Source organism: Coloeus monedula (genome assembly GCF_965178545.1).
Source record: "Coloeus monedula genome assembly, chromosome: 4".
Classification (NCBI taxonomy): domain Eukaryota; kingdom Metazoa; phylum Chordata; class Aves; order Passeriformes; family Corvidae; genus Coloeus; species Coloeus monedula.
The window spans coordinates 20,259,483-20,272,632 of record NC_138784.1 but is presented as its reverse complement, the minus strand read 5'-3'; the positions used below and the strand labels follow the sequence as shown (position 1 = coordinate 20,272,632).

The 13,150-nt window shown below is 42.7% G+C and overlaps 1 protein-coding gene across 1 annotated transcript in view; it reads right to left on the bottom strand.

The window, feature by feature from the left end:
• Nucleotides 1-4,652: 4,652 nt before the first annotated feature.
• Nucleotides 4,653-13,150, bottom strand: part of TBXAS1 (thromboxane A synthase 1) — a gene marked incomplete at both ends in the record, with an annotated part of 227,535 nt that continues 219,037 nt past the window's right edge. Inside the window, 4 exons of the mRNA XM_082280876.1 lie at nucleotides 4,653-4,727; nucleotides 5,337-5,499; nucleotides 7,397-7,534; nucleotides 9,975-10,063. Coding sequence (XP_082137002.1) covers nucleotides 4,653-4,727; nucleotides 5,337-5,499; nucleotides 7,397-7,534; nucleotides 9,975-10,063 — 465 coding nt within the window. The remainder of the gene's footprint in view (nucleotides 4,728-5,336; nucleotides 5,500-7,396; nucleotides 7,535-9,974; nucleotides 10,064-13,150) is intronic.

The window sequence follows — 13,150 nt, the reverse complement described above, 5'->3', positions numbered from 1 at the left end:
AATTCTGCAGTTTAATGCCAGGTAAGAATAGATAGTTCAAATTTGCAATCCACGAAGCATAATGATTTCTGCCACCCAACTCTGTTTTTCTAGGAATACTATTTATAAAGTACAAAACTGTAAAGCCTTTTTTCTATCAGCAGCCTCATTAAAAATACCATTTTACACTGACAGCTTTCTGTCAGCATTACAAAGACCAGAAGACATTTAATAGAAGCTTTCCTTTACCAAGCAGCCTTTGCTTGGTATCAGCTGTCAGAGAATGACTAAAACCCTTTTCTAACACAGACGTGCCAAATTTTAAACAAACTCACAGCTCAGCAATGCAAGACAACACACTTGCTGTTTCTGAGGAGAGGAATTATTTTAAACCAGCTCCCTTGTTCCTCCCTAGACCCAACTGCTGTTGACTGAAGCATGTTGTACCAGAAATGCTAAATAGTTACCATTACTTAAGGATATAAAGCTATGTTTTGCTGTTGCAACTATAAACATAATGCTGGGGGTGGGGTTTTTTGTTGTTATTGTTTTGGTTTTGTTTTGGGGATTTTTTGGGTAGCTTTTTGGTTTTTTTAGTTTGTTTTTTTTTTTAATTAATTGTAAAACCAGCTCTGCTCAGGATCATGTTATATAGGTGCACAAACATACTGTGATTACGGTGATATTACCAGTTTCTGTTTTGGACAGCTGCTGGCAGTCTCATGCCTTGTTTTTCTGGAAATGTGTGCTTCCAGAGGCTCACTGAGCCCAGCCACAGCTCACTCTGCAGGTGTGTTGCTGAGCTCACACAGCCAGGGTCAGGTCCAGCACCACTGAGTGTCCTGGTACAGTGTCTGCAGTGTCTGGGGGCTGTATTGCCAACTGTTACTGAGAAGGAACAAATGGCTTGGGGCTCTTCCTGTATTACTGGAAAGCTGGCAGCCTTTTTTCTGTCTTCTCTAGCTGTCTGTCTCAGCCTGCATGTAGAACAAGGGTTGATGCACTTCCAGGAATCTGCCTTCAGATGCAAAAAATAATTTCTCTGTTTCACAGTGCTACAAACTGACAGGTGAAAACACATAACACTTCCTAACCAGAAGCCTGCAGAACAGTTGAAAGACTGTTAGCACAGACTCAAGTGAGTTTACTTGCACACATACTGTCCATGTTCAACATGGATGCAGCTGGGAAAGACTCTTGGTTCACTTCCCAAGCCTGTAAAATGTGATGCACAGCTGCAGCCACTGCAGGACTGGTTTTTTCCAGTGGAATCAATATTTGAAATGATGCTGGTGGAGAGAAACTTCAATGCATCCCAGTCGTACCAGTTTGATGCCAGTGCCAACAAGAGATGCATAGAGCCTGGAGAGGGATCACAGATCAGCAGGAGATCACCTGAAGAGCAGCACAAGGGAATTCCAGCCACTCCAGCCAGTAAGATGGGGCCCATCTTGACTGTCTCTGTGCAAGCACATGCAGCATGCAGAATGAAAAATGGGGTTAGAGATGTGCACTCCTGCAGGTCTGTGATCTCACTGGCATCACACAGCCATGGTGGGATGGCTCCTGTGACTGAAGGGCTGGAATGGAAGGATACAGGCTTTTGAGGAAGGACTGTTGGAGGAGATGAGCAGGGGGTGTCACCCTCTGTCGGTGACCAGGTGTAGTGCATGGAGCTCCACCTAGGGATGGATGAGGAGCTGACTGACACCTTACAGGTCAGGATTAAAGGGAGGGATGAGGGGCCCAAACAAGCTCATTAATATTCAAAGATCACCTCCTCCAAGATCAGGAGTCATGCATCCCAACAAAGAGGAAGTCAGGCAAAAATACCAGGAGACCTTCATGGATGAATGAGGGGCTCCTGAACAAATCAAATACAAAAAAGTCTAAAGAGGGTGGGAACAAGGACAGGTATCCTGGGAGGAATACAGAGAAATTGTCTAAGCAGTCAGGGATCAGGTTAGGAAAGCTGAAGCAAGCCCTGATGGAAATAAATCTGGCCAGGCATGTCAAGGGCGACAAAAAAGGCTTCTATAGGTATGTCAGTGATAAAAGGAAGACTAAGGAAAGTGTGGGCCCTCTCTAGAAGGAAACAGGAGATCTGGTTACCCAGAACATGAAGAAGGCTAATGTATTCCATGACTTCTGCCTCGGTCTTCACTGCTAAGTGCTCCAGCCACACCACCCACGTTGCAGAGGCAGGGACTGGCAAGAAGAGTTTATACAAAATCATGTGTAAGAAAGGGACAAGCTTGATTTAGGCTTGGAGTATTTTGTCAAAAATGAAGCACATGACAACCTCCTAATTCATGTAAGGAATACAAACAAGCCTTTGACAGACGACTTTAGATGGAATAAACTTGCTGCTCATTCAGGCAGGTGGGAAGTTTTTAGGCAAGGCCCATCCAGCTTTTTGCCAACTCTGTGTATAAGCTGCACAGTAAATCAGCCTCCAACATACTGTTTTAAGGAGGGAAAAAGTTATGTAAAATGTGAAGAAACTAAGGTAAATACAGCATGTTGCATTTCAAATGAATAACAAATCTATCCATCAGCAATTCATTTAATCACTGTGTCTGTAACAGGGAACTTCTGTTTAGCATGCCAGAGATGCTCCGTGGAAAAAGGAACAATTCCAAGACTGCCCCCGTCAGTACTTCACCACTACTACCTATAGAGATATGTTTAAAAAAAAACCACATGAAAGAGAAAGAGACAATCTTTGAGGAACAAGATCTAGTAATTTGATCAGTGTTCAGGCAGCATGTGGAAAGAAGGCAGCAAAAGATGCTTGCTGGAGAGAAACTCAGGGACCTAGCCAGGCATCAGTGAGCAGATGGCTCCATCCCTGCAGTGAAGCTGAGCAGTCAGTCTCTTCCTCCTGCTGCTGCAACACTTCCCTGTGCACACCACCAAGAGAGATGCTGTACCTAAGGAAACCTCAAGCAGACTATGCCAAGCAGGAAGAAGGTCAAGACTTGCAAAGAACCAAAGGTGCTTCATTATTTTTATAATGCTGCAAAAATTTTTGTTATATACAAGAATTTTAAAGAAAAAATATAAGAATAAATAAAATTTTTAAAAGGATCTTGACACTGCACCAATCTCTTCTCATGGTTCTGTTGTGATTTAACCCCAGCCAGCAGCTCAGACCCTCAGAACTGCTCATTCACTCCCCCACAGTGGGATGAGGGAAAGAACTGTAAGAATGAGAAAACTCATAGATTAAGACAGTTTAATAGGTAAAGCAAAAACCACACAAAACCCAAAGAATTCTTTCACCATTTCCCATGTGCAGGCATGTGTTCCACCACTCCAGGAACGCAGAGCTCCAGCAGGTGTTAACAGTGACTTGGGAAGTCAAATACCATCACTTTGAATGATGTCCCCCTTCCTTCTTCTTCCGTTGGTTTTATGTGCTGAGCATGGTGCCATAGGGTATGGAATGTCCCTGTGGTCAGTGGGGGTCAGCTGTCCCAGCTGTGTCCCCTCCCAGCTTCTTGTGCAACACTAGCTGTGTGGTGGGTGAAGGCTTTGCAGAGGAGTAGGACAGAGGGAATGTGAGGAATGGAAGTGTATGGCTGTTTTGGCTGAGAAGATGCACATGCACAGTCACACAGCTAGAACGTATCCATGGGGCTGCTGCAGCTGGAAATCAGACAAGTTCCTTCCTGAGGGGAGTGAGGCACTTGGGACATGACCTGCTCCAGTGTCTCAGACGGAGTCAAGAGAACTGCTGGGTCTGATGATCCTGGATCCCACCCCTTTGCCACTGGCTCTACTGCATGCATGCTCTTAATTTCCTTGATTCAAGGAGCTAGACAGGGATGGTGCCAGCTGCAATGCTTGGAAAGGAAAGGCCTCCCCATGGAGCAGATGTACCAACACCTTCTGATTACCCTTAAATTTCCTCCAGTCCTCCTGCTTGCTTTGAATTCATATCTTCTTTGACTCCACCTTTCTAACAGCAGTTCAGCAGCCAGCAAAATGGCTGTCACCTCATTTCTTTGGTCTTAGCTACTGGAACTTTACTAGTAAGCCAGGGAACTCTTCATTCTTCTGTCATGTCGATGGAATGTGCCAAGTGCAAATCGTTAATCTAAGTGTATTTAAAATCTCTTCAAAGCATGAAGGAGGTGCAACTCCTCCTGCTTTACAGACACAGGGAGAGATTAAGCATTGTGCAGGAGCCTCAGCTTTGATTGTTAGTGGAGTTCATGATAAAATCCAATGCACTGCGTCCCAGGTCTTCTGCTGTAACTGTGGTGCCTTTGGGGCTTTCTCTAGAGAAGGGACTCACAAGTGCATGAGAAGGATGTGTCATGCAATGAATTGAAATTAAAATCTACTGTAAATTGCGGAAATTGAGCATGAGGAAAGCATTCTCAAAGATTAAGTGAAAAGAAGTGTGATGTAGAAAAGCAAGTGAAAGTGGGATGCTTCTTCACAGATACCATTCACAGCAATTTGAAAACCTCCAAAAAAGACTGTGGAGCCCATTTTAAAAAGTGACTGGAGGCTGTCCCACAGGAGGGCAGTGAGCAAGCACCTACTGACCATCAGAGGGACTTAGGCTCCAACCCGTCCTTGGAGTTTTGAAAAATAATTATACCCAGTGAATCACTAACAAAGGGCCTCATCCCAGAAGGCTTCAGGATGCACATTTCCATTTAGCGAGATTCCAGCACAATGTAGACTCCATTTTTTGGTCCAAGTGTGGCTTTTGATTTGAGCTGCAAAGGAATCTGAAAGAAAAAAGAGCATCTTATGTGCAGTTGTATGTGTTTGTTTATGTGTGTATGACAGCCCCACATACACACAGACATTTTTGCTGGAGGACCAGTTCATACCAGGATTACTGTGGAAGCTGTAAAGTACTTGTTTTACAGTCAGCTGTGGTGGTATAATATTAAATAGAATTTACAGCCAGAGGCTAAGGCAGTGGTTACCCAGGAATGCTGTAGATCTGAACAGAAAGAAATTAACTCTGTAAACTCTAGAGCTGGGTGCAAGCTCTGTAGCAATAGGCCTATACTGAAGAGCTAAGCTCCTGTGAGATATGTACACACATTCTCAGCCTCTATGGATCATAGCATTTTGCCTGTGGTCTTGCCATACTGCTCTCCACTAAGGCAAGGCTGTGTAACAGGTCTTTTGTTGGAAAATTATATATCTTAAATCATATTTTGCTTAAAACATACAGTCCAGGCCTCTTGTCCCTCCTTATTATGGAAGTGTCTCTACCAATTTTCTCAAATGAAGAGAAGTCACAAAGGCAAATCAGTTGTCCTAAGACACACTGTCAACTCCCTCAAGTTAACAAGTGTGATCTTTAAGCCTCTGCATTTACAAACCTCAGTCTCTGGGCAGGTCTTGAATTGAAACTTCTGCAAAATTCTCAGCAGAGTCATTTTTGTCTCCAACAAACCCATTTTCATGCCAATGCAGCCACGGGGTCCTGCCCCAAAGGGCAGGTATACAAAGGGATGTCGTTCCTTCTTGGCCTCCTCTGTAAACCTAAAAGATGCAGAGATGGAAACCAGTTCAAGAAATGCTTTTTGCTCTTGATTCCACGTTTTTCATTCAAATCTCAAATGCTGGTTATTTCAATTGATCTTAATGGACAGTTCAAGGGGACTATTGACAGATTATGTCCTGACATCTTAAATAAACAGATAATTGACTTATGGCCATCAGCCTTTGTCAGCTGGTGATTTCAGGAGAGGATGTGGAGACATGAGTATTACTTCCAATCGATCTTTAATGAAAATCTCTCATCATTTTGGATTCACTTTCCAAGAACTTTAGACTGCTAAAGCCCAGAAAACTCATGCAGGGTAGAAAGAGATGAGAGGCAATACAAGCTATTTCAAACTTTGGAGAAAAATATTGTGTATTTCCACTAATTTCATCCCCATGCTTAGATAACCTAAGTAAGATTGAGATACTACTCCAAAAAGTACTGTAGAGGCCTCTGATTTGAGATTGAAGGACCATTAACTCATGTACTAAGCACTGTTGCATATCCTGTATAAACAGGTTCAGGCAATTCTTGCCTTGCTCACCCCCATATATCATTCTGGTAAATTTGAAGTCTCCCTTGTTTTAACTCCTACGGCCAATTTCAAAATGAAATGGTGGTGGGGGGGGGGGGGGGTTGTAGCTGAATTATTTTATTTTTTGTTATGCTCTTATCATTCTTACTAACATTACCAACTGATACAAGCTGAGCAGAGTGTTAGTAATTATGCATCATTCCTCAGGGAAGGTTCAAAAGGGAATTAATCTCAGATTCGTAATGAACAGCACTGTGTGAGTCAAGGGGACTGCAGCCCCCACTAACCATTTTACCCTTTCATACTACTGTTAAAGTGGTGAATAAACAATTAAGAAAGCATTTCTAGATAAGCATTGCTAAAAATACCCACCCCAGACTTCCAGTTACTGCTAAGATTCCTCTCCAGCAAAATCTCTGGGCTTCTCTAACCCTGGCATTGCTCTTCTTCATGGCCAAAAGAGTCTGATGGAGCACATGCCCAGATATGTTCCAGAAGGAGCATTAGGCAAACCCACCTACACCGCACACGTGTTGTCTTACTGGCAGAGATAGTTCTGGGCTGCCTGCCTCACACCCAGTTGTTTGTGGAGCAGGCACTTTTTTTCTTAGTAAACTTTTCAATGTAGTGGTAGCTTAAAATGCAACTGCCCACAAAACAGTTTAAAAATATAGCTGCCCACAAGACTAAATTGTGCTTCCACACAGCACCATGTCAGCTGAAACTCTCCCTGTAAGCTCAAGGCAGCACCTGTAACACAGGGCATGTACAAAACCACAGCTTGACAGGGTTCTCCCCACCCACTGAAGACAATAAACGCTCCATGTGAAACTATGTCTTGCCAAACAAGAACCAATGATCCTGACTTAGAGACAGACAGCAAATTCCCAGTGGGAAATCGGTAGGTTCCCCACTCACAGAGCAGCCACACTGGTATGTTTCAGGTGAAAAGGGTGCTCTAAACGAGCCAGGAGCTGGATGAGTTTCCCAGGTACATTCCCAGGTATACACTATCCCACTTCAGAATTTTGGCACCCAGAAATGACATTATTCACAGTATCTGATTTGGAAACAGGTCTGAAAACCTGTGCCACAGTTCAACCTTGACCAAATCTCACACCTTCTGTGGGATACACCACTATCATCACTTGTCTGATTTAGTAGAAATCACATGTTTTTATGGTCCAAATGAAACTGTGCTCCTCTTGGTGGAAATGCTGGTTTGGAGGAATAGTGGGTGACTGTGGCTGTGAAAGAGCAGCCGAACCTGGTGTCTGCACTGGACAGGTTGGAGTTCTGTGCCCACAGGCCCAAGTAAGGACTTCAACTTAAGAATGAAAAAGCATTACTCCATGTACCTCTCAGGAATGAACTTCTCGGGTTCTGGCCAGAACTCAGGGTTGTGGTGAAGGTATCCAACTGCAGTTTCAATGACAGCTCCAGCTGGAATTTGCTGCCCCAGCACTACACAGTCTTCAGCTGCTTCCCTAGTGAATCTGCAACAACATCATGCATCCCAGATTATTAATAAAGGTTAAAAACACAGCAGGAGAGATCTATAAAAGTATCTGTCTTCATCTGACCATACAGTTTCTGGGGTAACAATTCCTCATAGATAAATGCGAAAACTGTTGCTGATGCCAGTGTCTTCTCAGGTTATAATCATCTCCACTTAGAAGTCCGTAACTCCAGCCCAGCTGGTTGACTTTTGCCCTTTTCACAAGAAAGCATTTCTGGTTGTATACTGTTTTCCAAAGCATTAACTGCTAAACTGCAATTTTGCTGTTGAAGTTGGGTTTAGACTCATTCTTTATGAAAATTGCTGATCAAATCTCTCAGTCACCTCTAATAACAGGTAGAAAGAATATGCTGGTTGGCTTCCAGAAAAAAAAAGGATAGTAAATATAGCTTTGAGTTTGTTTATTTGAGAAGCTCCCCCTGTTGGTGCAGCACCTGAAACTTAGCAAGGGTGGTTTCAATATTAGGGGTGAGTGTTCTGCTGCTGCTCCTACTCCAGAAATACAACCAATTCACAAGCCTTGGAAAACCACATTTCACATACACTCATCAAAGACAGGCATGATGTTAACAACAAAACTCTGCAGTCTTCTCCCACCCTGTGGTGATAGGTGACAGAGGTGTCCTTAGGAACCTCATAATGACAAAAAAATCACTCAGGAAAGCGGCCTGCTAAAGCCGAGCTTGTCTCTGTAAACCTTACAAAGGATTGTGTGTGGGTGTGCATGTGTGGTGGTAGGTTCTGATCCACATCTTTTGGGGCTATTCAGACCACAGCCATTCGCAAGCAGGTGGTCAGTACAGATCCCAAATCAGCCCAGACCAGGTGGGTGCCCTGCTATCTCAGTCTGGGAGCTATTCCCTGGCACCAGCTGCAAGCACAGGGGTGAAACAATGTGCAGGAACTTCCTTTGCTGCTTCCCACACTCTGCTTAGAAAGTTGAACAAAGATTTCAGCTTCAGGGCTGTCAGTCTGGTATCATTACAGGAACACATTCTTTCCTCACTGTCACTCATCTCTCTTTCTCATAGACAAATAAATAACGGAGGCTCCAAACCTGGAACAAAACACTGGCATGGCAAAAAAAAAAAAAAAAAAAAAAAAAAAAGAAGGATTGAAGCTACCCTTCTCATTCTTATGTGAATTTGGTGATAACAGAAACATGAGTTCTGGGGGAGAAAGTTCTCTGGATAGTAAATTCATTTTAAAAAAATTAAAACCAACTCATTTTATAACAAGTTTGGCTGCTGCTGATTTTTCCCCTAACTCAGCTTTACCCTTGTCATAGGCAATTACCATCTTTCAGTGTCACTGGGCTGTTCTATCCATTCCACATCCATCAGAGTAAAAGCCAGATCAATAAACAGCACTGACAACACCAAACAAAACTTCAGAACAACTTTGCTCCATTCTTGTTTTGTCTCCCATCTGACAAACATAGATTGTTTCCCAGTGATACAGCCCAAACTCAAAGACCCCTGTCACTTTAACCAGCAAAACCATTTCCACCTGTACCCCAAGTTTAACACAGTAAAGACCCATCATCTCATCCAGGAGCAGATCTCTTTGATATTTACTCTCTGAACAATCCTGCAGATGCCCATGAAAAATATCTTGACTTCCAATCTTAATGAACATATAGCAGAGAATATGATTTTAAGCTTTTTTTAAGGTGCTTGCAGTCATGGGTTAAATTTTTCAAAAGCTCTCACAGCAAGCTCAGCTTTGGCTTCTTTCCAGTCATATAAATTTGCTTCATGAGAAGTATTGCAACTGGCTGATCACTTTGAAAAATTCTATTTCTTAATATCTGTATTTATGCTTGTGATAACTTGGAGCTTTAACAATCAAACAGTTTTCTAATTTCTTTTTCCCTTGTTTTCAGTTCATCAATATAGTTGAATTAGTCTTGTGTGAATTGGGACAAAACTTTTGAAAGTTCATGGATGTTAACCATTAGTTTAGCTCTATTAGTGTACTGCAGTGCTAAGTGTGAATGGGCCAAAGTTAAACACACATGTAAAATACAACTTTCTGAATTGCAACCCTGCCACAGGTCAGGGCCTTAATAACCAACAGGGTAGGGACACATATCCCTGATGCCTGAGGCACATGGAAGCAGAAGCCTCTGGCTTTCTAAGGCCAGACCTGCTTCAAAATGGCTCCATCCTCTAACCTTGGGGGATGTGAAGAATGGTGAGGAAGCAACCTTGGCCAATTCACTGTAAAAATGTGCTTTAGAAATACCAGAATTATCCAGCTTTCCTTCAATAGGCTGCATTATATCTTTCAAATGCACAAAGCAGTATTGATGTTGGCACAGAGACTGAGAGACCATTGGTCTTCCAACATCAGATTTCCATTTAATAGAGCCAGGGAGCTATCCTGTGTAATCAGAAGGGGAAAAAAAAAAATACCTGAATGCAGGTGGGTACATGCGCAATGTCTCTGCAATCACCATGTCCAGATAAGGGAGTTCTTGTACGTTTTGGTAATCAGGGACCATCTGAAAGGGCAGGACGAAAGGAACAATTACATTTTCTCACATGTTAAGTGCCAAACTCATCTCAGATTAGCTTTTAAATCATCTATTTTTTACTGGGCATCTTTCCTGTAGAAGAACTCGATGTCTCATCTAAAACAGTAAATGATAAAATTATACAAAAATGTGGGCAGTAATTAAATGTGTGTATAACATTCCTTTCATCATCAAAACGCTTTGGTACACAGCCCAGCTGAAGATATAATAATAAATCAACTTGCTAGGGAGTACTAAAAGCAGGTCGTTACAGAGAGCATCAACAGCTACAACAGAGCTATTGTTTTACACGTGTACCAAAATCTGCACAGGACCCTTGTTTCTTCCCAAGGGCAAGAGCATGGCTCACACTTCATTCACAAGAAACAGCAAGTCCTTCAGTTACTGCTGGTGAAGTTGGAACAACCCCTCTGCACTTTCCCAGCTATAGAAATAAAGCACAGTGCTAGTGCTGTGATGCCTGTGGAGGGATGGAGTTGGCACTGGAAGAGCTGGTACCCCAATGAGGAACAGCAAGCAGTGCTAAATTGATCTGCCAGGTAGGGTGGTGCTGAGGTATAGCCCAAATCCCACCTGGCAGGACTGTAGCAGTGCCTGAGCAGAGAAGCCTGTTTCCTCCAGCCCTTGTTTAATGCTGCTTAATTTTTCATGGTGGTCAATGCCTGAGCCCACGTTTTCACAATCCTACAAAGCCATTCAGCCCTTGACAAGGAGTGGTGGGCACTAAAACCCCAACAGGGCTGTAGCTCAGAAGGCTTTGCCCTCTGAATGGCAACAAACAGACAACGAGAGACATCAAACAGCAGCAATGGCACGACTCAGCACAGGGAGAAACAGGGAATTTCTTCCACTGTTACCTTCCTTGGAAAAAGGACATCTTCCCTGTTTTATTCAGTGCTCTCAGCAGAGGGCAGCCGAAGAACATCAAATAACCTCATCAGGAAAGTAGAGTTTTGTTTTAAATTAGAGCATCTCCTGAAGACTGACACAGAGAAAATTGGAGAAAAGCACAGACGTCAGACTAGACTAAACCTTTTATGAAGATTTGGGGCCCCTGCCGTTCACAAAGGGGACTGGATTCCATCCTTCCTTTATTTACTACAGCACTTTTCATGTATAATGCATATTTTATTGAATTTTCATGCAAAAACATATGGTAGATACTGAAAATACTAAGCAGAGAACAACTCCAGATGGTATGCAGAAAAGGCATACAATAGAACAGGGATACCTTGCTGGATTAGGGTATCCCACTTATTCAGCACTAAGCCACCACGCACCATTTCACATTAACTGATCTTTTCTAGGAAGGAAATAGATACATTCTATTATCCCCATTTTTTGGCTCAGGAAAGAAAAGCAGAAGCAGAGAAAGTAATTTGCACAGGCTGAGTAGAACCAGTGTGTGTGCTCCTCTCTTAGGGGGAAAAATGCAACTCAGCTTGTCAATAGATGAAGTATTTTGCCAGTTTATGACAAATATTATCAATACAGGAAATATGGACTGCACTGCCAGCCTTTCAGTGTGGCTTTTATCTTGTAGTGGTGCCTGCTAACTCAGCCCTTTGGCTTAAGTCAGTGGTTATCAAACCAAGGACTAGGAGACTAAAAACCATGTGAGAACCATGGCTGAAGGCTGTGTGAGGAACAGTGCTCTAATAATTCCAATAGCTAAAACCAAAGCTGGGAGAATTATTTTTATCACCCTTGTTTTGCAGAAAGGGATCTGAGGGCTGCCTAATTTTGTGTGGGAAATCAGTAGCAGAGGCTGGAAATGTAGTCTCAAATTTCAGGTCTTCACTCCCCTTCTCCATGCCCACCGAGGTGCTCCACTCCTCAATGCAAATGCATGCTGTGGTGTGCATTCTTTTATTTTTTCTGCCCATTTTACAACTCTCTTTCAGAACTTTCCCCTGTCCTTTTTATACTGCTCTCCTGCATCTCTTTGAATCCTGAGTCAGCATCTGAGTCCTGTTCCTGCAATCCCTCATGATTTCATGGCCAGGCTGGCTGAGAGAAGAGTGCAGGCTCAGAGAAAATGAGTGGTGGAGCCAAGAGCACACCGAGATGTGTTTGATTCTCTGAACCATGCTCTTTCCACTGGGCCTTCCTGTCTCTCTCATAATCCCTCTACTTACTTCTGGAGTCAATAATTAGGATAATTATATGGTAACCTGATATAATAAGTAGCCACTAAATCAAACCATACATCAACGAATAATATAACACTAAATTATTGGAGCTTTGATTTGCTCTTTCAAATAGCTTCTATACCTTCAGGGGATTAGCAGTTCAGAAAACAAAACCAAGGTGTAAAATCAGCTGATTTTCTTTAGAAGAAAATTCCTTTTGCTTACATAAAGAAGGAGGGGTCAGTCAAATGGCAGCAGTGAACTCTGCTATCATGAGCATGACAGACACATCAGTCATTTCCTACATCTGATGCAACTTAATTACTGGCACTTCCATGCTTTTAGCATCAAAGTAGCTGGACCTAATTTAGTAGTTGTTTGCAAGGTCTGACCTGCAGCTGCGTAAAGTACACACAAGCCAAGCATCTCTATTCAGGAAGGACAGTTTGTTGCTTTTTTCCCCCTTTCAAAGAAAATATTTTCCATTTGTTTTTCCACTCCCTCTCTTAAAAATATGCCTTTAGCCAAGCACATTTCAAAGGAACATAAATATGCTTTTCTCCCCTAAATGTCCCTATTTATATCTATCAACTGCTGGCAGGTTTGCTGGGGTGAGGGTGGTGTTGTGCAAACATGCCACTTTAACCCCCTGAAAAAAAAATTTGTCTAAATTGCCTTGTACTCAAGATGAGCTGTTTTTTTTCACTAAGAAAAATTCCTGTCTTTAACAAGCAGGGATGGGGGGCGTGAGGGAGGAAAAAGACACAGCAGATAATAAAACATCCTGTATTTTAATTTTGCAGCCACTGCTTTGCACAGCAGTTTTTCTTGTGCTTTGCATAGCCTCATAGTGTCTTTTCCGGTTGATGTGGAAGTGAAATGGCCATGTAACATCTTGTGGCATTTCTCTGCATGCATGTTT